This window comes from Ipomoea nil, unplaced genomic scaffold (genome assembly GCF_001879475.1).
Source record: "Ipomoea nil cultivar Tokyo-kokei standard unplaced genomic scaffold, Asagao_1.1 scaffold2403, whole genome shotgun sequence".
NCBI lineage: Eukaryota > Viridiplantae > Streptophyta > Magnoliopsida > Solanales > Convolvulaceae > Ipomoea > Ipomoea nil.
This window is the reverse complement of record NW_017618831.1, coordinates 1,128,753-1,153,935: the sequence shown is the minus strand read 5'-3', so window position 1 is coordinate 1,153,935 and position 25,183 is coordinate 1,128,753. Positions and strand designations below refer to the sequence as shown.

General features: G+C 41.7%; 1 protein-coding gene and 1 long non-coding RNA gene across 4 annotated transcripts in view; one reads left to right on the top strand and one right to left on the bottom strand.

Annotated features, from left to right (window-relative positions):
- LOC109152279 (TMV resistance protein N-like) overlaps positions 1–25,183 on the top strand; it is a 47,367-nt gene that overhangs the window by 10,769 nt on the left and 11,415 nt on the right. The window contains exons 10-17 of one of the 3 annotated variants that reach the window (XR_002049375.1): positions 457–582; positions 674–769; positions 1,047–1,229; positions 1,317–1,492; positions 1,812–1,942; positions 21,761–21,863; positions 22,533–22,583; positions 22,673–23,021. Coding sequence is in view for 2 of the 3 variants with exons in the window: in XM_019299873.1 (XP_019155418.1) it covers positions 457–582; positions 674–769; positions 1,047–1,229; positions 1,317–1,492; positions 1,812–1,942; positions 21,761–21,841 (793 nt within the window). In the remaining variant the exon portion in view is untranslated. Of the gene's footprint in view, positions 1–456; positions 583–673; positions 770–1,046; positions 1,230–1,316; positions 1,493–1,811; positions 1,943–2,703; positions 3,383–21,760; positions 21,864–22,532; positions 22,584–22,672; positions 23,022–25,183 lie in introns of those variants that run through there. The other 2 variants (XM_019299873.1, XM_019299874.1) reach the window with 2 other exon arrangements.
- LOC109152283 lies at positions 10–23,857 on the bottom strand. The gene is made up of 3 exons (XR_002049376.1): positions 23,805–23,857; positions 431–525; positions 10–75 (listed from the first exon to the last, which is right to left on the bottom strand). It is a non-coding gene; the product is annotated as an uncharacterized LOC109152283 (long non-coding RNA).

Genomic DNA, 25,183 nt, shown 5'->3' with positions numbered 1-25,183 from the left:
ATGGGCTGTATGGCTATCGAACTAGTTTAACTCTTAATTATCACATTTGGCTTTATAAATGATCATGTGTGCATGCTTATATTTCTATAATGGAGTTAATATCATATGAGATCCTCCGAGTATAGTAATTTTGTCACGTTTAGTCCTAAACTTTCAAATTGATCATCTGTGGTCTTTTGACTTTCAAATTTAACCATTCGTGGTCCAAGTTAACCACCTATGGTCCTTCAAATATTAAATTTTAACCAACCATGGTCCTTTCAAGAGGACCACGACTGGTTAAATTTTGAAACTTGAAGGACCATGGGTGGTTAACTTGGACCACGAATGGTTAAATTCGAAAGACGAAGGACCACAGATGGTCAATTTGAAAGTTTAGGACTAAACGTGACAAAATCATTATACTCGGAGGATCTTAGATGGTATTAACTCTTCTATAATGTATATGTGATGTAGGTAACGGAAACAATCACGTTGTTGTCATCTGCACCAACTTTCTTAGCTTTCGATCATGATGACAATAACCTTATTGCAATTGGTACGGAGAAATCATCCATACATATATATGATAGGATAGAAAAGGTAAGTCATTTATGACGACATATCATATCTTATATTGCATTATGCATATAATAATTTAACATGTACTAATTTAATTGATTTTTAAATATAGGAATCGAATGAACTTAGAGAACATCAGAAACCTATCACTGGTCTAGCATTTTCTACAAAGCTTAAATTGCTGGTTTCATCAGATGCTGATTCCCAGGTAAGCATATGTAGGTCGATTAGCAAAGGAATGATAAACAACTATGGCAAGATCCATTCAATTAGCAGTACAGTGGAACATCCCATGAGTCCATGCATGACTAATTATGTAGCGACATAACAACAAACTTTTTGATTGCAAATTTATGAATTTTGTAGAAAGTTCAAGAAGTTTTCAAATATTTGTGTTTTCTATGTTATTCACTCTGTGCATACCGAAATTTATTATAACAAAAAGTTAACTGGAAACCAAGATTACATTTTTTTTTTTTTTTTAGCTTTGTAGCTGGAGCACTAGTTTATGGAAAAAGAAAAAATCAGTTCGCATCCAGTTGCCTACAGGTGAAGTGTGTTCAGGTGTTACACATGTGATGTTCCATGTTGACCAACTCCACTTACTAGTTACACATGAAACACAATTGGCAATATATGATGCATCCAAGATGGAGCACATAAACCAGGTAGAACGTGTTTTCTCAAATTTTGAAATACGCTAATTAACACTACCGTACCGGATTTAAATTTGGAGTATGCATGTGTTGTTTCAGTGGATCCCACATGGTTCCTTTTCTGCACCAATCTCTTCTGCTACATACTCTTGCAATTGCCAACTAATATATGCATCCTTCAAAGATGGGAATATTGGAGTGTTTGATGCACATAGGTTAAGACCGAGATGTTGTATTGCTCCATCTGCTTATTTATCCCAGGCTGTATTGAATAGGTAAGAGCACCTTCCTATGTCTAAAAATTTTGATGATTTCAAGAGCTTGTTGGAAATTAAGTTATTTTTATGAATTGAATTAAAATAGATTGATTAAATTTATATCTCAAAAGCAATATATACTGATGAATCAAATTAAAGGTCCAATAACAACAAACTAACAAACAACTTTAGATAATGATGTTGATTTGGCCTATAATTTTAGAATATATTCTTGTTTTTTTAATGAACAAAATATATATATATATATATATATATATATATATATATATTCTTTTTCTTAATAAAATGTTAAGTTGTCTATGTTATATTATTGCAGAAATGAGGGTGTGTATGCAGTTGTGATTGTAGCGCATCCACAAGAGCCCAACCAACTTGCATTTGGATTGACAGATGGGTCTATTAAAGTTATTGAACCATTGGAATCCGGAGGGGAGTGGGGAATATCTAGTAAGTATTTTATACTTTTTAATCATTTATATGAATAGCATTCAAAAAAAATATGAACATCTAAGTAACAAAAAGATAAAAATATTCTTGTAAATATCAATTACGTAATAACATTTTAAAAAACATTTTAATACATAACACATTAGATGCTAAGGAGTATTATATACATACATTTATATATACAAACATACATATATGCATACACACATGTATGTATGAATGAATTAATTAATTTTGTTTTGGATAGAATAAACTATAATTTTTCTTAGCCTATTAAACAAAAAAAATGGTTTATTAATGAAAAAAAAATAAAAATTTGAATATTTTGTGACAATTCTATATATCTAAACATTTAAATTTTGATGATTTAATATTAAATTTTCAATAAGGTTCAATAGGTTAATGGTTCAATTACTGATTGTATATACGCTCACACATTATTATTATTTTTTAAAATATGGATTAATTAAAAAAAAAAAAAAAGCTCATCAAAATGATAAAGGCCCTGTTTGGTAAAAAATTGGCTTATAGGCCAATTTTAGCTTATTTGACCACTATTAATTGTTTTTTTGAAAAAACCAATATGGTTATATTTATATATGAATCAAAACAGAGTCAGGTGGGATTCCATCCCAGTACATAGCTAACGAATAATTAAAGGCATCTGATGCTAAATCATGAGCTATAGCATTCTGTGATCTAGGAATAAATATAATTGAGATAGAATTAAAAGTAGCAATTAATCGTCTGCACTCATCTAGGACATAGCCAAGATAAGATCGTGGCTGAATAGAGGACTCGAGATAGCTTCGCAATGTCTGGCAATCCGTGTAGATTTGGACCGATTCTTCTCCTCGCTGTTTGAGCCATGATAAAGCTTCCTTACATGCTAGAGTCTCAGCCATAAGGGGTGAGAAACAAGTTTGTGGTGGCACGCAGTAGGCCGATACATAAGCTCCAATATGGTCTCGTAATAGAACTCCGGTTGTAGCTTTCATCAAGACGGCATCGTATCCTGCATCTATAAAGCATTGTTTCGGATATATAGGGCCGTCCGGCAGTAGTGTTGACGTGGGCGGGGCTGGCACGGCAGTGGTGGCAATAGCGGAGACCGGCAGTATCGCAGTAGGCGCTACTGTTGACGTCGGCAGGGCTGGGACGGCGTTGGCGGCAGTAACGGAGGCCGGCAGTATCCCGGCAGCATGGTGTGTGGCAGTGGGCATCTCGGTCGGCAGTGCTACCGGCGGTTGTTTGGCATGTAGTGATTGCCATGTATTCTTCATAGATAGAGTTGCTAATACAACCCTCTTTGGTAATTGTAGGCTTGCATCCCATACCGCTCCGTTTCGGGCTCTCCAAATATTGTATAAAATTCCAGCTGCAAACAACATTTCATTAGAGTCTAGAACATTCATAATTGTCCTAAACCATTCATGAAAAATATTTGTGGTAACATGGGGTAATGGAAGGCCAGATTGGTTCCAAATGGTTTTCGCATAATCACACAACACTAATGAGTGCATAACATCTTCATTGATCAAACCACACATGGCACATATTGGATCAACTTCCACTCTCTTTATAAGCAAGTTGTTAGTTGTAGGGAGGATATTACTTATAGCTCTCCACAAAAACATTCTCCACTTTGGTGGTATTTGTAGTTTCCATAAAGCGTCCCACTTATCAAACCCCGGGGTATTTTCATAAATGCCCACCACATGCCTGTATCCATTCTTTACTGAGTAGCATCCATTTGGGTCATCATACCAATACCACGTATCATTATAATCCGGGGAGACAGTATTTTTAATATCCTTGGCACATCACTTGGATCAAAAATATCTGTTAAAATATGTGGGTCCCATGTACCAGTTGTTTGATCTATTAAGCCGGATACCTTTGCATTCACTAATTGTGGTGGCATTTCTGTTTGGATCATAGGGTCCAATTCATCCTGTAACCAAGGATCCTTCCATATATGAGTGGAGTCACCATTCCCAATACGGCGCCTCACCCCACCAACTATCAAGTCTTTGGCTGCTATAATACTCCTCCAACAGTAGCTAGGATTATTTCCTAGGCATGCTTCGTTAAACGGGCGGTCATGATAATACCTGGCTTTATAAATGCGGGCTACCAAGGAGTCAGGATTGGTAAGAAACTTCCATGCTTGTTTTCCTAGCATAGCCAAATTAAATGCTCTCAAATCTTTAAATCCCAAACCTCCATATTTCTTTGGGATACATAGTTTATCCCAGGATTTCCAATGGATACCACGATCCGTTCCAGAACCCCACCAATACCAGTTCAATTTGCGCTCGATAGCAGAGCAAGCAGATACTGGCAACAAAAATACAGTCATTGAAAAAGTAGGCATTGCTTGGGCTACACTTTTCAACAATATTTCTTTCCCGGCCTGTGTTAGGAGCCTTTTATTCCATGAGCCTATTCTCTGCTTTATTTTGTCTTCAATATAGGCAAAAGCCATTTTCTTATTTCTTCCAACAAATGCTGGCAGTCCCAAGTACTTCCCAAAATTCGGCTCCTGGACCACTCCTAGGGTCTGCGCCACCATATCCCTGTCAGCTTCACTAGTATTCTTACTGTAACAAATACTAGATTTCTGATAATTGACCATTTGCCCAGAATAATTCTCATAAACAGTCAGAATATTCTTAACCTCAGTCGCCTCCTGTACATTTGCCTTAAAAAATAGTAAACTATCATCAGCAAAGAACAAATGTGAGACAGGGGGCGCCGCTCGTGCCACCCTACAGCCATGAATTAATCCATTAACCTGTGCCTGCTGTAATAATAGAGAAAGGCCCTCCGCACAAATAATAAATAGATATGGGGATAGAGGATCTCTCTGTCTGAGCCCACGAGTAGGTAATATTGCCTCTGTAGGAGAACCATTTATTAGAAATCTGTAGGAGACTGTGGTAACACATAACATGATCAAATCTATCCAACTCTCATCAAAGCCTAAAGCTTTAAGCATCCCTTTCAAAAAAGGTCATTCCATACGATCATATGCCTTAGCCATGTCCAGCTTTAAGGCTCCCCATCTATTAACACCACATTTTTTTCTATTCAAGAAATGTCCCACCTCGGCTGCTACTAAAATATTATCAGTAATTAGCCGATTAGGGATAAACGCACTCTGTGTGTCCGAAATAATATTTTCCATCAGGGGTTTCATTCTCCGCGTAATCATCTTGGCCATTACCCTGTATATCACATTACTTAGGGCTATTGGTCGTAGATCAGATACTAACTCTGGGGTATCTTTCTTGGGAATTAACACAACATTTGTTTCATTCAATGCAGGGGAGATAGTACGCATATTCAAGCATTCCACAATATAAGTAGCCATGTCACCTCCCACAATATCCCAGAAATGTTGATAGAAACCTGGGTTCATTCCATCTGGGCCTGGGGCTTTATCTGGGAACCTTGAAAACAGTGCCACCCTTACCTCATCAATCGTAAATGGCCGTAATAGTGTCTCATTTTGTTCATGCGAAACCTTTGGTACCACTTTCTCAAACAGCTCATGGCCAGATATAGGATTACTAGATTTAAACACATTGACAAAATAATCCATAACCACATTCTTCATATCATTCCCCTCAACCCAATCCCCTGAATTATTCATAATACGAGATAATGAATTTTTCTTTTTACGGTGAGAGGCATACCTGTGATAGAATTTAGTGTTGGCATCCGCATTCTTGAGCCAATGCTGTTTTGCTCGTTGTTTCCAATACGCATCCTCTTGGGCCTCCATATTACTCAATTCCACCTCCAGGCGCTGGAATTCAGTTAAAGAGCCTACATCCGTTCGTCCTCTGAGTTTCAATTGCTCTCTCCGGAGAGCTTTGATCCGGTCACCAAATTTATGATACCTGTCTCCCCCCCACTTAGCCAAGCGATTACCACAATGTGCAATATAGTCCTGCAACCCATTACCCCTCTTCTCATTCCACGATTCCTCTACCACATGCCTGCACCCCTCATCATATAACCAAGCCATTTCAAATATGAATTTTCGTCTGCCTGTCCTCCCAGTTCCTAATGGATCATGAATACCTAGAAAGATGGCAGAATGGTCTGATTGTCTCATTAACAGATTCGTCACATTAGCCCTTGGGACTACATTGGTCCACATACTTGTTGCCAGTACTTTATCCAACCTCTCCTCTATCCATCTTGGCGTACCCTTTCCTTTCTCCCATGTAAATTGATATCCACTCATCGGTAATTGAGCTAGCCCACAGAAGTCTAGAACCTCTCCAAATCCACGCAGGAGGTAATTCGGATGCGGATTACCCCTGTAACACCCCAGATTTTCAAGACTTTTTAAACTTATAATAAAGGTAGAATCTTATTAAATCCCAAGATATAATACAAGCGTTCGGGGTGCTATGCCACACCTGGGCTAGAGAACCCAAGTGCACAGGCTAACTAACTAATATCCTCAAAGTGTGATCTCATAAACGTGGCACGCAGGCCGAAAGGGAGACTATTCTACTTCTACGCTCCAGTTCTAGCGCGCTCCAGTGCTCTAGTCATCTGTGCCTGAAAGCCAAATATATCTGTTCAGCGAGAGATGCTGGTAACCCACTTCAACGCGTTGAAATACAATACATATAGAGATATATATAGATATACGAAAACCATTTTGAACATGAAGATATATCCTACGAACTCTAGCTTTAAAACTGGGAATGACTCGACAGATAAGGCCAGACACAAGCAATAGTCATAACGAGCATATGTAGTTCACAACAGATAAGGCAGTTAAGGCAAGGCATAGACAATAATCATAACCCAATACGAACAATCCCCAATATAAATCCCGTAGTCACAACCCCAAGATACTCATAATAACAACTCGTCCATATCTCATCACATAGCACACTTTGTTGGCGCCACAGGACCAATCGCATGCCCATACATGAGGGTCAGCGCATATAGCTCTGACACGGCCCCGCAGCACCCTGCCCCGTATCCACACGGAGGAGTTGTTCGCTTTGGCTCCCAATGAACCGCAGCTCACAAGAATGTGTAATCTGACTGTAGCCAGGAAACCCATCTGACTACAGCCAGCTTCCGAGCCGCTGCTCGGGAGAATGTCATCTGATTGCAGCCAGGAATTCCCATCTGACTACAACCAGCTTCTGGACCGCTGCCCAGGATACCGTAATCCGACCACAGCCAGGAATTCCCATCTGACTGTAGCCGGCTTCTGAACCGCAGCTCAGGAATAACCAATCCGATCGCAACCGAATTGGGGTAACACGCACACATAACACATAGCAAGCACATGCAACCCATATTACACGTTGGGGAGGGAAATAAACGTATAAGTAAACCTATGCGTGAACCATCACCAACTAGGAATAGTCCTAAGGGGTTCATACTCCTTCCACCTAGGTCAACCGGGTACCAATTCAACTAGCATGCAATATAATCGACTCATAATCCTACGAATGGTACCCGTAATACCAAACTAGACATAGGCACGACAAACGGGGTCTGTTGGGACACCACGGGGATCGGGGAAACATCAAACGGGGAAGCCGGGGTCCCGAGGGGGGGGGGGGGAGTCTCCAGCGGGTAGCCGGTGGGTGGGGGCCACCCGCCGGCTGCCCGCCGGAATTACTGTTCCGGGCAGCGGGTCGCCGGCGGGCAGCTGCCCGCCCGCCGGCCGCCCGCTGTCGGGATCACTGTTCCGGCAGTGGGTAGGTGGCGGGTCCCCTACCCCCCCCACCTACCCCCCACTGACTCTTTACACACAAAACGCCCCGGGAACCATTGTGGAACCCGAAACCATGCTTAGACACTTTACAACGCAATTAACGATCAACACGTAGACAATTAACGGATCAATTACGATAGACGAACGGCACATAACCTAACATGCTTTTCTAATCATAATCAGCACCCAAACATGCGATTTCCCACCCGATAATCCAAGAGTAAGATCATACGATACAACCTAGGGTTCTAATCACTTTTATATCAACAAGAATACGATTCATCTTCTAATTGCAAGATTCGGTAGGAACAACACATAATCATCAAGGATAGCAATAAGAACATCATAATCATCAAGAACAGCACATCATCATCAAGAATCCCAATTAATCATCAAGAACATCCCAATTATCAAGAAACTCCCAATATCAAGATTATCAAGATTCCCCATGGAATCATTAAATCAACATCAATAATAATCATAGTAATTCGCCATTCACAATCATACGGGGGAAACCCTAAGGGGAAATCATAGCTATGAAAATAGGTTTTGTTGAGACATGGGTTACCTCTTAGCCTTAATTAATTCCTTGGCTATGAAGGATCTTTCTTTTAAGCTTTCTTGATTTCTTGATTTCTCCTAGGGGAATTCTTGGAGCTCTCCTGGGGTGATTGGGGCGTCTGGGCGTGTGGGTTCTAGGTGCCTCTTAAGTCCCCTATTTATATATTTAGGAGTCCTGGTTAGGAACTAATATTATAGGCTTGCTAATTCTATTCCTTTTGGAACTAAGGATTGGGTTTAGGGATAAGGGTCCATGGCCATAGTGGACCATATTAATTAATTAAAGGGAATCCTAATCGTAGTCTGAATAGTAAAAGGCCTACTTCCTTTATTCCTAATAGATAACTAGGTCTAGGATTCCTAATTAGAATCTGAATAGTAAAGGGTTTACTTTCTTTATTCCTAATAGGCTTAGGACTCTAATTTAGGCAAGGGTCCACGGTTCATGGTGGACCTTTATTAATTAATTAAAGGAAACCTAACCGAATTAAATCATATTTAATTATTATTAACGGGATTAATTTAATAATTAATCCGGAATTGAAGGCCGTAACACGGGGTGTTACACTCTCCCCCCTTACGAGAAGCTTCGTCCCCGAAGCTTGGAAATCATTGCAGGGTTAACGAGTCAAGAGAAGAACCGTGGTCCTATAGAGAAGGTATTTCACGGGGGAAATTGTATACTTGCACGCCTATGTGTGTAGGGTTTTTGGGAGCGATTGGGTTTTACAGGGCTAAGAGAGTGGGTTTCAAACTTGAGGACACGGTGAATTCAGGAATTAGGATCAAGTTTTCGAGGTTGCAACTTAGGTTGTGAGGTTGCCACTTGTATGGAATTGTTAAAACATGGGATTGAGAATGGGGTCTGAAGGGTAGAAAGGGTTTTGAAATAAGGAAGGGGCCGATTTTCCGAGGGAGGGAAAGGAATTCGGCTAGGATGGGTTAAGGTTTTCTCGATTCCAAGTGAATAATCTGGTTAGATGCTTTGATCACGATGCTCCGACGAGCTGATGATCCTCCTCCCTTGGTGTTGGTGCTTGCTTGACTTTAAGATCCTTGTCAGACCTTGCTTCCCAGGCTAAGGTTTCGTCCTTCTCTTCTTTCCTGAGGGAATTTCCGTGGTGATTCAACACTTACTTCTTTAATGCGCCCAAGGTCTTGACCGAGTTGGGTCAACCAAGCCAATCTCTTAGGGCGCATTTCCCAACTTCTTCCCAAAGTCTCTTGGGAATCGATGGACTTTGGGTTGAATTTCTCTTCTTATTGAATTTCATCTCCTCTTTAGTGGATGAAATTCTTAGTAAGACTTCATGTCTTACCCGAGGTTCGGCATTGCTGTGCCCTGTTTGTGTTATTTTTTTAATGATGAAGGTGTCCTTGCGTGCCCTTTTTCCTTTAAAGCGCAGTCGGTTACCAAATCTCGTTGTGGGATGACTCGGTGACTTTATGAGTCACCTCATCTCCTTGTAGGTCCTTAATGACCCTTGAAGTCTTGGCGCGAATGTGTTCTTCACCCTTTTGCTTAGCACCATGGGCTACGTAGTTCTTGATTCCATACAACTTGTAAGGAGTCCTCTGATTTTGCTCGAATGATGTCCATGGTTTGGAGGAGTCCCGGTCCCTCCTTAGCATTTTGACTTTTAAGGTTTTCGTGGGTTCTTGGTACGAGTTCCCAACTCGCCTCCTTGGTTTGCGCAATCCTTTACGCCAAACATCCCTAGTCGGTTGTATCGTAGGATCCGATTTCAATTACTCGTGCAATGTAATTGATTGTGATTTCCCGATGGTGTCTCGTGCGTTAAGGTCTTTTACGTAGGACACTATGTTTGGGTGGTCCATGGTTCCTTACCCAAGACTCGCATTCCTCGATCGAGGCACACAAGTGCGCCACAAATTCAATAAAATGAGGGGTTAAGAAATCAGCACGTTGTACCAGTGGGCGCGAGGTGGGCGGTCGTCCGCCTGCCTGCCAAGCTCCTGCCAAGGACCCGCCAAGGTCCCGTCAAGGGCCCGTTGGGGACCCGCGGGAAAGTGACTAGGAAGAGTCAATTCCTTCGGGAAAGACCCCAAAAATGCACAGATTCATGTCCTGACAAGTCCCATGCCCTAGTGCACAATAAAAGGGACTTGGATACATATGATGACTCATCGTACAATGTTCATTGATCCTTAAGCACGAGTTTTAGAGGTAGATATGCATATATATGTGTATCTATGTTTTCTTGGTCTGGGTTAAAGGGGTGTAAGAAGTGCAAGGGCTATGTTTCAAAGCCGAGGGCGGATAGGGTCGGTGTCTCCAAGGTCGTAATACAGGAAGGGAGGTTGCTACCTTGTACGGGTTTGTTTGTAACGAGGGATCAAGAGCGAGGTTTGGAGTGATAGGATGGATTCTTTAACGAAATGGTACTTGATTGGCAAGGGGAGGGAAAGGGGCTAAGGACTCTTGGTTTCGAGTGATTATGCCTGTTTGGGGCTTGGTTGTGGCGTACAGTCGAACTGGTGATCCCTTTTCCTTGGTTTCGTTTGATTCTAAGATTTTTGTTTGATCTTCTCTTCCCGTGTCGAAGCCCCCTTCGTCTCTATGGCTTCCAGGGGAATTCTCGTGATGGTTTCCGTGCACGTTTCCCTCGGAGGTCCAGAACTCTGGACTCAGTCGGTTAGTGGGTCAAATCCCTAGGTCTTGACTCCTAATCCTTGCCGAGGGTTCTTAAGGGTCAAGAGGGTTTCGGGTTAGTCTTTCTTGTTTCTATTGGGTTTCATCCCTTCCTTGGAGGATGAAATTCTTAGCAAGGCTTTAGGTCCTCCTTGAGGTTCGACCTGTTGCACCTATTTGACGATGTTTTCTGTAGTGAGGGCCCTTGACACATTGAACGTATTGGTTTGCCCGCTCTTGTCAACGCATGGCGTTCTTCGGTGGCGTACATGCCGGCTTTGGCTTCTCATAAAGCCTTCACGGTTTTTCGTGCAAGGGTGGGATGATACGTATTCGTAACTTCCACCTACTTCGCCGATTCCTATCTAACAACTTATTTCAATATTGAATCAATGAATGTCGGTTCTTCACGCCCCTGGGTAGGGTAAAGGGCTTTATGCTGCTCTACGGAGTGGGGATATGAACTTAGAGTAAGGGCGATGATTCCAATGCTCATAACAATTTAGGGTTTCCGAGGGTTTGGGTTAGGCGCAACAAAGGGTGAGTAAGGTCATGACGGTTGTGAATTTGCTCTTAAGGTAATTAAGGATTCGGGGTGGGAGTTTTCAACAAATAGGGGTATCAAGATGCTGGGGTTTCAGGGCGGACGATAATTTAAACTGGGGTGGTGGGGTCGTAAGGTGTCGCGATATACTTACCTTGCACCCAAGGATTCGACTAATGGTGTCGTTCATTCGCTACTTTAATCGGTGTCCTAGTTCTCCTTCCTGTTTGTTGTAGCCGCAACCCGGGTTTGCCGAGATAAAGCAACTTGTCGGAAGGTGCATGCCATTTGTCTTAATCGGGGGTCATCGTGGTTAACCCTGGGTCGGTGAGTATTGCAGTCCGTCCCTTTTAGCAGTCCTGACGTCTTGATGCAACGTCTTTTCACCACCTCTTCTTAGTAGTTATCCAAATCTACCTTTTCTTTGGTCACGGTCCTTGCCAAGTGTTTTGACGGGAGTTAGGACGAGGCGATTTATCGGGTAAGTGTACGTTACCCAGTTGTGGAAGTAAACTTATCTATTCGCACCCTTACCTGGTGTGGTAAGCGTAGGGGGAGGTCCATTTAAGTTAGAGAGGGATGAAGTGAGGGGGAGTCATGTGTAGGTTTCACAATCTCACTGCGCGTCCTAAGATTCCTGAATCCTATGTTCCTAAGTACCTAGAGTTCAAGCCTAGTGTCCTAAAGTCCGGTCTTAAGAGTCTTATCCTAGGGTCAAACTTAGGCTCTGATACCAACTGTAACACCCCAGATTTTCAAGACTTTTTAAACTTATAATAAAGGTAGAATCTTATTAAATCCCAAGATATAATACAAGCGTTCGGGGTGCTATGCCACACCTGGGCTAGAGAACCCAAGTGCACAGGCTAACTAACTAATATCCTCAAAGTGTGATCTCATAAACGTGGCACGCAGGCCGAAAGGGAGACTATTCTACTTCTACGCTCCAGTTCTAGCGCGCTCCAGTGCTCTAGTCATCTGTGCCTGAAAGCCAAATATATCTGTTCAGCGAGAGATGCTGGTAACCCACTTCAACGCGTTGAAATACAATACATATAGAGATATATATAGATATACGAAAACCATTTTGAACATGAAGATATATCCTACGAACTCTAGCTTTAAAACTGGGAATGACTCGACAGATAAGGCCAGACACAAGCAATAGTCATAACGAGCATATGTAGTTCACAACAGATAAGGCAGTTAAGGCAAGGCATAGACAATAATCATAACCCAATACGAACAATCCCCAATATAAATCCCGTAGTCACAACCCCAAGATACTCATAATAACAACTCGTCCATATCTCATCACATAGCACACTTTGTTGGCGCCACAGGACCAATCGCATGCCCATACATGAGGGTCAGCGCATATAGCTCTGACACGGCCCCGCAGCACCCTGCCCCGTATCCACACGGAGGAGTTGTTCGCTTTGGCTCCCAATGAACCGCAGCTCACAAGAATGTGTAATCTGACTGTAGCCAGGAAACCCATCTGACTACAGCCAGCTTCCGAGCCGCTGCTCGGGAGAATGTCATCTGATTGCAGCCAGGAATTCCCATCTGACTACAACCAGCTTCTGGACCGCTGCCCAGGATACCGTAATCCGACCACAGCCAGGAATTCCCATCTGACTGTAGCCGGCTTCTGAACCGCAGCTCAGGAATAACCAATCCGATCGCAACCGAATTGGGGTAACACGCACACATAACACATAGCAAGCACATGCAACCCATATTACACGTTGGGGAGGGAAATAAACGTATAAGTAAACCTATGCGTGAACCATCACCAACTAGGAATAGTCCTAAGGGGTTCATACTCCTTCCACCTAGGTCAACCGGGTACCAATTCAACTAGCATGCAATATAATCGACTCATAATCCTACGAATGGTACCCGTAATACCAAACTAGACATAGGCACGACAAACGGGGTCTGTTGGGACACCACGGGGATCGGGGAAACATCAAACGGGGAAGCCGGGGTCCCGAGGGGGGGGGGGGGGAGTCTCCAGCGGGTAGCCGGTGGGTGGGGGCCACCCGCCGGCTGCCCGCCGGAATTACTGTTCCGGGCAGCGGGTCGCCGGCGGGCAGCTGCCCGCCCGCCGGCCGCCCGCTGTCGGGATCACTGTTCCGGCAGTGGGTAGGTGGCGGGTCCCCTACCCCCCCCACCTACCCCCCACTGACTCTTTACACACAAAACGCCCCGGGAACCATTGTGGAACCCGAAACCATGCTTAGACACTTTACAACGCAATTAACGATCAACACGTAGACAATTAACGGATCAATTACGATAGACGAACGGCACATAACCTAACATGCTTTTCTAATCATAATCAGCACCCAAACATGCGATTTCCCACCCGATAATCCAAGAGTAAGATCATACGATACAACCTAGGGTTCTAATCACTTTTATATCAACAAGAATACGATTCATCTTCTAATTGCAAGATTCGGTAGGAACAACACATAATCATCAAGGATAGCAATAAGAACATCATAATCATCAAGAACAGCACATCATCATCAAGAATCCCAATTAATCATCAAGAACATCCCAATTATCAAGAAACTCCCAATATCAAGATTATCAAGATTCCCCATGGAATCATTAAATCAACATCAATAATAATCATAGTAATTCGCCATTCACAATCATACGGGGGAAACCCTAAGGGGAAATCATAGCTATGAAAATAGGTTTTGTTGAGACATGGGTTACCTCTTAGCCTTAATTAATTCCTTGGCTATGAAGGATCTTTCTTTTAAGCTTTCTTGATTTCTTGATTTCTCCTAGGGGAATTCTTGGAGCTCTCCTGGGGTGATTGGGGCGTCTGGGCGTGTGGGTTCTAGGTGCCTCTTAAGTCCCCTATTTATATATTTAGGAGTCCTGGTTAGGAACTAATATTATAGGCTTGCTAATTCTATTCCTTTTGGAACTAAGGATTGGGTTTAGGGATAAGGGTCCATGGCCATAGTGGACCATATTAATTAATTAAAGGGAATCCTAATCGTAGTCTGAATAGTAAAAGGCCTACTTCCTTTATTCCTAATAGATAACTAGGTCTAGGATTCCTAATTAGAATCTGAATAGTAAAGGGTTTACTTTCTTTATTCCTAATAGGCTTAGGACTCTAATTTAGGCAAGGGTCCACGGTTCATGGTGGACCTTTATTAATTAATTAAAGGAAACCTAACCGAATTAAATCATATTTAATTATTATTAACGGGATTAATTTAATAATTAATCCGGAATTGAAGGCCGTAACACGGGGTGTTACACTCTCCCCCCTTACGAGAAGCTTCGTCCCCGAAGCTTGGAAATCATTGCAGGGTTAACGAGTCAAGAGAAGAACCGTGGTCCTATAGAGAAGGTATTTCACGGGGGAAATTGTATACTTGCACGCCTATGTGTGTAGGGTTTTTGGGAGCGATTGGGTTTTACAGGGCTAAGAGAGTGGGTTTCAAACTTGAGGACACGGTGAATTCAGGAATTAGGATCAAGTTTTCGAGGTTGCAACTTAGGTTGTGAGGTTGCCACTTGTATGGAATTGTTAAAACATGGGATTGAGAATGGGGTCTGAAGGGTAGAAAGGGTTTTGAAATAAGGAAGGGGCCGATTTTCCGAGGGAGGGAAAGGAATTCGGCTAGGATGGGTTAAGGTTTTCTCGATTCCAAGTGAATAATCTGGTTAGATGCTTTGATCACGATGCTCCGACGAGCTGATGATCCTCCTCCCTTGGTGTTGGTGCTTGCTTGACTTTAAGATCCTTGTCAGACCTTGCTTCCCAGGCTAAGGTTTCGTCCTTCTCTTCTTTCCTGAGGGAATTTCCGTGGTGATTCAACACTTACTTCTTTAATGCGCCCAAGGTCTTGACCGAGTTGGGTCAACCAAGCCAATCTCTTAGGGCGCATTTCCCAACTTCTTCCCAAAGTCTCTTGGGAATCGATGGACTTTGGGTTGAATTTCTCTTCTTATTGAATTTCATCTCCTCTTTAGTGGATGAAATTCTTAGTAAGACTTCATGTCTTACCCGAGGTTCGGCATTGCTGTGCCCTGTTTGTGTTATTTTTTTAATGATGAAGGTGTCCTTGCGTGCCCTTTTTCCTTTAAAGCGCAGTCGGTTACCAAATCTCGTTGTGGGATGACTCGGTGACTTTATGAGTCACCTCATCTCCTTGTAGGTCCTTAATGACCCTTGAAGTCTTGGCGCGAATGTGTTCTTCACCCTTTTGCTTAGCACCATGGGCTACGTAGTTCTTGATTCCATACAACTTGTAAGGAGTCCTCTGATTTTGCTCGAATGATGTCCATGGTTTGGAGGAGTCCCGGTCCCTCCTTAGCATTTTGACTTTTAAGGTTTTCGTGGGTTCTTGGTACGAGTTCCCAACTCGCCTCCTTGGTTTGCGCAATCCTTTACGCCAAACATCCCTAGTCGGTTGTATCGTAGGATCCGATTTCAATTACTCGTGCAATGTAATTGATTGTGATTTCCCGATGGTGTCTCGTGCGTTAAGGTCTTTTACGTAGGACACTATGTTTGGGTGGTCCATGGTTCCTTACCCAAGACTCGCATTCCTCGATCGAGGCACACAAGTGCGCCACAAATTCAATAAAATGAGGGGTTAAGAAATCAGCACGTTGTACCAGTGGGCGCGAGGTGGGCGGTCGTCCGCCTGCCTGCCAAGCTCCTGCCAAGGACCCGCCAAGGTCCCGTCAAGGGCCCGTTGGGGACCCGCGGGAAAGTGACTAGGAAGAGTCAATTCCTTCGGGAAAGACCCCAAAAATGCACAGATTCATGTCCTGACAAGTCCCATGCCCTAGTGCACAATAAAAGGGACTTGGATACATATGATGACTCATCGTACAATGTTCATTGATCCTTAAGCACGAGTTTTAGAGGTAGATATGCATATATATGTGTATCTATGTTTTCTTGGTCTGGGTTAAAGGGGTGTAAGAAGTGCAAGGGCTATGTTTCAAAGCCGAGGGGCGGATAGGGTCGGTGTCTCCAAGGTCGTAATACAGGAAGGGAGGTTGCTACCTTGTACGGGTTTGTTTGTAACGAGGGATCAAGAGCGAGGTTTGGAGTGATAGGATGGATTCTTTAACGAAATGGTACTTGATTGGCAAGGGGAGGGAAAGGGGCTAAGGACTCTTGGTTTCGAGTGATTATGCCTGTTTGGGGCTTGGTTGTGGCGTACAGTCGAACTGGTGATCCCTTTTCCTTGGTTTCGTTTGATTCTAAGATTTTTGTTTGATCTTCTCTTCCCGTGTCGAAGCCCCCTTCGTCTCTATGGCTTCCAGGGGAATTCTCGTGATGGTTTCCGTGCACGTTTCCCTCGGAGGTCCAGAACTCTGGACTCAGTCGGTTAGTGGGTCAAATCCCTAGGTCTTGACTCCTAATCCTTGCCGAGGGTTCTTAAGGGTCAAGAGGGTTTCGGGTTAGTCTTTCTTGTTTCTATTGGGTTTCATCCCTTCCTTGGAGGATGAAATTCTTAGCAAGGCTTTAGGTCCTCCTTGAGGTTCGACCTGTTGCACCTATTTGACGATGTTTTCTGTAGTGAGGGCCCTTGACACATTGAACGTATTGGTTTGCCCGCTCTTGTCAACGCATGGCGTTCTTCGGTGGCGTACATGCCGGCTTTGGCTTCTCATAAAGCCTTCACGGTTTTTCGTGCAAGGGTGGGATGATACGTATTCGTAACTTCCACCTACTTCGCCGATTCCTATCTAACAACTTATTTCAATATTGAATCAATGAATGTCGGTTCTTCACGCCCCTGGGTAGGGTAAAGGGCTTTATGCTGCTCTACGGAGTGGGGATATGAACTTAGAGTAAGGGCGATGATTCCAATGCTCATAACAATTTAGGGTTTCCGAGGGTTTGGGTTAGGCGCAACAAAGGGTGAGTAAGGTCATGACGGTTGTGAATTTGCTCTTAAGGTAATTAAGGATTCGGGGTGGGAGTTTTCAACAAATAGGGGTATCAAGATGCTGGGGTTTCAGGGCGGACGATAATTTAAACTGGGGTGGTGGGGTCGTAAGGTGTCGCGATATACTTACCTTGCACCCAAGGATTCGACTAATGGTGTCGTTCATTCGCTACTTTAATCGGTGTCCTAGTTCTCCTTCCTGTTTGTTGTAGCCGCAACCCGGGTTTGCCGAGATAAAGCAACTTGTCGGAAGGTGCATGCCATTTGTCTTAATCGGGGGTCATCGTGGTTAACCCTGGGTCGGTGAGTATTGCAGTCCGTCCCTTTTAGCAGTCCTGACGTCTTGATGCAACGTCTTTTCACCACCTCTTCTTAGTAGTTATCCAAATCTACCTTTTCTTTGGTCACGGTCCTTGCCAAGTGTTTTGACGGGAGTTAGGACGAGGCGATTTATCGGGTAAGTGTACGTTACCCAGTTGTGGAAGTAAACTTATCTATTCGCACCCTTACCTGGTGTGGTAAGCGTAGGGGGAGGTCCATTTAAGTTAGAGAGGGATGAAGTGAGGGGGAGTCATGTGTAGGTTTCACAATCTCACTGCGCGTCCTAAGATTCCTGAATCCTATGTTCCTAAGTACCTAGAGTTCAAGCCTAGTGTCCTAAAGTCCGGTCTTAAGAGTCTTATCCTAGGGTCAAACTTAGGCTCTGATACCAACTGTAACACCCCAGATTTTCAAGACTTTTTAAACTTATAATAAAGGTAGAATCTTATTAAATCCCAAGATATAATACAAGCGTTCGGGGTGCTATGCCACACCTGGGCTAGAGAACCCAAGTGCACAGGCTAACTAACTAATATCCTCAAAGTGTGATCTCATAAACGTGGCACGCAGGCCGAAAGGGAGACTATTCTACTTCTACGCTCCAGTTCTAGCGCGCTCCAGTGCTCTAGTCATCTGTGCCTGAAAGCCAAATATATCTGTTCAGCGAGAGATGCTGGTAACCCACTTCAACGCGTTGAAATACAATACATATAGAGATATATATAGATATACGAAAACCATTTTGAACATGAAGATATATCCTACGAACTCTAGCTTTAAAACTGGGAATGACTCGACAGATAAGGCCAGACACAAGCAATAGTCATAACGAGCATATGTAGTTCACAACAGATAAGGCAGTTAAGGCAAGGCATAGACAATAATCATAACCCAATACGAACAATCCCCAATATAAATCCCGTAGTCACAACCCCAAGATACTCATAATAACAACTCGTCCATATCTCATCACATAGCACACTTTGTTGGCGCCACAGGACCAATCGCATGCCCATACATGAGGGTCAGCGCATATAGCTCTGACACGGCCCGCAGCACCCTGCCCCGTATCCACACGGAGGAGTTGTTCGCTTTGGCTCCCAATGAACCGCAGCTCACAAGAATGTGTAATCTGACTGTAGCCAGGAAACCCATCTGACTACAGCCAGCTTCCGAGCCGCTGCTCGGGAGAATGTCATCTGATTGCAGCCAGGAATTCCCATCTGACTACAACCAGCTTCTGGACCGCTGCCCAGGATACCGTAATCCGACCACAGCCAGGAATTCCCATCTGACTGTAGCCGGCTTCTGAACCGCAGCTCAGGAATAACCAATCCGATCGCAACCGAATTGGGGTAACACGCACACATAACACATAGCAAGCACATGCAACCCATATTACACGTTGGGGAGGGAAATAAACGTATAAGTAAACCTATGCGTGAACCATCACCAACTAGGAATAGTCCTAAGGGGTTCATACTCCTTCCACCTAGGTCAACCGGGTACCAATTCAACTAGCATGCAATATAATCGACTCATAATCCTACGAATGGTACCCGTAATACCAAACTAGACATAGGCACGACAAACGGGGTCTGTTGGGACACCACGGGGATCGGGGAAACATCAAACGGGGAAGCCGGGGTCCCGAGGGGGGGGGGGGGGAGTCTCCAGCGGGTAGCCGGTGGGTGGGGGCCACCCGCCGGCTGCCCGCCGGAATTACTGTTCCGGGCAGCGGGTCGCCGGCGGGCAGCTGCCCGCCCGCCGGCCGCCCGCTGTCGGGATCACTGTTCCGGCAGTGGGTAGGTGGCGGGTCCCCTACCCCCCCCACCTACCCCCCACTGACTCTTTACACACAAAACGCCCCGGGAACCATTGTGGAACCCGAAACCATGCTTAGACACTTTACAACGCAATTAACGATCAACACGTAGACAATTAACGGATCAATTACGATAGACGAACGGCACATAACCTAACATGCTTTTCTAATCATAATCAGCACCCAAACATGCGATTTCCCACCCGATAATCCAAGAGTAAGATCATACGATACAACCTAGGGTTCTAATCACTTTTATATCAACAAGAATACGATTCATCTTCTAATTGCAAGATTCGGTAGGAACAACACATAATCATCAAGGATAGCAATAAGAACATCATAATCATCAAGAACAGCACATCATCATCAAGAATCCCAATTAATCATCAAGAACATCCCAATTATCAAGAAACTCCCAATATCAAGATTATCAAGATTCCCCATGGAATCATTAAATCAACATCAATAATAATCATAGTAATTCGCCATTCACAATCATACGGGGGAAACCCTAAGGGGAAATCATAGCTATGAAAATAGGTTTTGTTGAGACATGGGTTACCTCTTAGCCTTAATTAATTCCTTGGCTATGAAGGATCTTTCTTTTAAGCTTTCTTGATTTCTTGATTTCTCCTAGGGGAATTCTTGGAGCTCTCCTGGGGTGATTGGGGCGTCTGGGCGTGTGGGTTCTAGGTGCCTCTTAAGTCCCCTATTTATATATTTAGGAGTCCTGGTTAGGAACTAATATTATAGGCTTGCTAATTCTATTCCTTTTGGAACTAAGGATTGGGTTTAGGGATAAGGGTCCATGGCCATAGTGGACCATATTAATTAATTAAAGGGAATCCTAATCGTAGTCTGAATAGTAAAAGGCCTACTTCCTTTATTCCTAATAGATAACTAGGTCTAGGATTCCTAATTAGAATCTGAATAGTAAAGGGTTTACTTTCTTTATTCCTAATAGGCTTAGGACTCTAATTTAGGCAAGGGTCCACGGTTCATGGTGGACCTTTATTAATTAATTAAAGGAAACCTAACCGAATTAAATCATATTTAATTATTATTAACGGGATTAATTTAATAATTAATCCGGGATTGAAGGCCGTAACACGGGGTGTTACAACCCCCCCCCCCCCTTCTCATACTGGAATAGAAGCTCATTGAAGTCACCAATCATAACCCATGGTAGATCAAATTGCTGCTTAAAAGATTTAATGAGATTTCATGCCTCCCCGCGCCTATGTCTCTCTGGAAAGCCATAATAACAAGTCATTCTCCAATGTGGAAAACCACTCATACTGATCTCCATATCAACATAATTCTTCGAATAGGATATCAGTCTCGCTGTGCTGTTTCGGCGCCACATCAGTGCCATGCCACCACTTAACCCACGTTCTCCTCCTGGTTCAACGTAAAACAATCCCTCAAACCCAAGCTTAATTCGAACACGTTTCGCATGATCCCTTCGTACCTTAGTTTCCATTAAAAATACAAAGTCAGGCTTCTTCCGGGACACTACATCCTCAAGTTCACGAACTGTCTGTGGATTGCCCAAGCCACGACAGTTCCAGCTTAGTGTACTCATTGATTCGGGCGGGTCTGGGAACCTAGACCCGCCATCTGCAAGTTTTTTGAAACATCAATATAAATGTTTGGTTAATTGGCTTTTTGCAACTCCAAAATGCTAAAATTAAAAAAGCTACTCCTAGTAACTTTTTCAATTAGCTTTTTAAGAAAAGAAATTATATTAAACAACTATCAGCTAACAGCTAATTTACCAAACACTTTTCTACAATCAGCTAATGTTATCAACTATTTATACCCTCTAATTAACACAATCAGCTAACAGCAAACAGCTATCAGCTAACAGCCATTTTACCAAACAGGGCCAAATATTACTCTATAAAATGATATAAGCTAAATGCACAAACTCGACTTTGACAATGCTAATAACAAGTTCAACAATGTCAAACCATTTTCAATTATTTTTCCTTTCTACGTTTAGTTTCTTGAGTTTTTTATATATTTTTTTTTAAGACAAGAAAAATAGTAATTTGTGATTTTGAAAAGAACAACAGATTACACATTTTTATGGTCTAATTATGATTTTGAGACCGCATTTTGTATGTGTGTACATTTTGACCAACTAAACTCTAATTTTTTATTTTCTTCAAAATATTGAATATATGTTAAAAGGGAAAGAAGGTGAAGATGAGGAGATGGGTGATGAAGAAGGCCACCAATTGGAACAAAGAAAGAAGGCCCGACTTGATAAGGGCAAGGCTCCGCTTATTTAAAGGTCTTTTATTTAAATTTTCTCTTCTTGATTTGTGCTTGAAGATTTGAATTGAATGTGTCTTTGAATATTTGATGATTGATATGCTTATACAAAATTACTTTTTTCTTGAATTCATAACTCGATCAAAATTTTATGCGAAGAATACTTTATATATTTAAAGTGCTTGATGTATGACCATTTGGATGTCTTAAAGTTTTAACTTGATGTCATCATACAAGTTGAACTATATGGGATTTGCTATGTATTGCCATCTTCCTTCAAAACCTCACATGGGAATCACATGAGACTATCTGTTTGAGCATTGTGCCATCATGCTATGTTGCAAACAATATAAATTTCTTACAATAGTCTTCAAAAAAAATTTATTAAGTCTAAAATTAAATTTATATAGTGTTTATATGCAAAAGTTGAAAGATTTATACTTTTTCACTATGTTTAAATCTTTGTCTAATCTAACAGAAAATAAGGATTAGCAAATTTTAATGGAATAAGGGTCAAATATGTCATAGAACTGCATAAGATAATGTAATTAGGCCATTAAACCTAAAAAATTTACAATTGAATCCTTAAACTAACTAATTTTATCCAATTAGTTGGTTTTCATATTTCTGACAGGTCACCCTAAATTTAAAATATTTTTTAAAAATAATTATTTCATATTTCTGCCAGGGTGTTTTTGGCAATGTTGCTCAGTTGTTTTACAGGGCATTCAGAGACATGGTAAGTGGTTTACTAGTGGCATTGCAATTTGAGTAGTATTGGAATGTGTTTGCTTTGTTTTTGCTCATTTTGTGGCATCGATTTTGCAGGGTAATGCTGGTGTCTTTTGAGGTGTGTTTGGAGTACATTGGCAGTATTTTTGCAATGGAATTTGCAGGGTGTTTTGCTCTCAAGTGTGGTTGAAATTTGCTGTTGGTATAGGTGTGTGTTGATATCAGTGTTTTTTCAAGTGTGTTGGCTGTGGACTTTGTAGCATGTGTGATATCTGGTCTTCCACCATTTCTTTCGATTCAAAGGTTTTTGGTGTGCTTGGTTATGTAATTTTGTTGTTATTAATGTTGCCATGTGGACAGTAGGTTATGTAATCCTTCGACTTTAGCCATGGCATTGTTTGTTGACGATTTACTTTCGTTTTTAAATAAGTGGTTTGTGTGTGAATTTGATCGTCTCTACTCTCTATTTTTTGTTATACGAACAAAGAGTAAAGAGTAAAATTGTGAAATTTTTTGTTGAATATTACGACTTAATACTTAATATGAGATTTTACGCGATTACAAGATTATGTTTAGAGGTGATTACGGGCCGACTCAAGATCGAATCAATCCTGAATTGATCCAATAAAATAGGTCGGGCTTAATCCAAACCTGAACCGACTTATAGAAGATCAGTTCAGGTCCTATAAAAAAAAAAAGTCTAGGATCCAGGTCACTAATTGCAGGGACGTGGCACTAATTATATTATTATTGAGATATTATTTTTAAAAAAAATTGCCAAATTCTAACTACTTATGGAGTAAATAAATTTTAAGATTTTTTAAATCTTTTTTCATGATTTGTAGCCAACATAATTTTTTATTACCTATCAAAGTAATTTTCTTTCCTAACTATTGGTTTTAATATATTTTTATTTCCTTTCAAAAAAAAATATTTTTATTTATTTTGCAATTTCTTTTTGTGTTCGAATTACGTATTTGTGTATGAAATTATACTTTAGCCCTTTGAATAGTAGGGTCATCCTCCCCCGGTGACCAGTTTCACCGGATTGTGCATGCACCCATCCAACCACATGCACTGAACCTGGACATTTATTGCGTTCAATTCTGTACACAATTCTTCATTCAAAATAAGACATCAGCAACTCATTTAAAGTAATAATTGAATTTAGTTCCAATATTAGAATAAAATCAGTAAATACTACTTTTATAATCCTCATGACGATAACATTATTGTAATTGGTACGGAGAAATCAACCATATATATATATGATAGGATTGATAGGATAGATAATGTAAGTCCTCTATGACATATCATATCTTACTGTGTTATGGGTATGATAATTTAAAATGTACGTACTAATTTAATTGATTTTTAAATATAGGACTTGAACGAACTTGGAGAACACCAGAAACCTATCACTGGTCTAGCATTCTCTACCGGGTTTTAATTTGGAGTATGCATGTGTTGTTTCAGTGGATCCCAAATGGTTCTTTTTCTGCACCAATCTCTTTTGCTACATACTCTTGCAATTGCCAACTAATATATGCATCCTTCAAAGATGGGAATATTGGAGTGTTTGATGCACATAGGTTAAGACCGAGATGTCATATTGCTCCATCTGCTTATTTATCTCAGGCCATATTGAATAGGTAAGAGCACCTCCCTATGAATAAAAATTTTGATGATTTCAAGAGATTGCTGGAAATGAAGTTATTTTTATGAATTGAATTAAAATAGATTGATTAAATTTATATCACAAAAGCAATATAATGATGGATCAAAGGTCCGATAACAACAAACTAACAAACAACTTTTTGGCCTGGAATTTTAGAATATATTCTTGTTTAATTTTTTAATGAACAATATATATTCTTTTTCTTAATGAAATATGCCCCGGTGGCTGGACTTCTCACTAGCTCGGGCACTTGGGACTTCGAGGTTGTCCATGATCTATTTGATCAAGCTGACGTCCCTAAGATCATTGCTACGCCTGTATCACCTGATTACAAGGATGAATGGTTCTGGAAAGATGATATTCATGGTAGATACAGTGTGCGTCAAGGCTACCGGTATCTTATGCAGCCAAATACATACGGTAACCAACAGATGGAGTTCACAGAATGGAGAAAATTGTGGAGGTTGCCAGAGGCGGACCTACAGTGGGGGCGGTGGGGTCAGCTGCCCCCACTCACTCCACCCCCACCCCTTATATAACCCTTGTATGGATATGTGTATATATAGTACATGTTTTAGTATAAGTATTATAAAATAGAGAAGTGTTAACAAAATGTGGTCTAGCATAGATGGCAGAGCACATGGTTGGTCTACACGCAGGCCACAGTTCGATCCCTTCTAACTGCTTTCAGCGTTTCCTTCTCTTTTTAGCACTACCTTTTCACATTTTCACTATTATTAGTACTTAATAGTGCATATTGCTTCAACACTATAATATAATCTTCATTTATATATTAATAATAATGAGATGAGATGTGTAATTTATAATGGATCTTTTATTCAAATTACTTTATCAAATTGATTATGTTCATTATTTCACATTTTCACTATTATTAATAGTGCATATTGCTTCAACACCATAATATAATC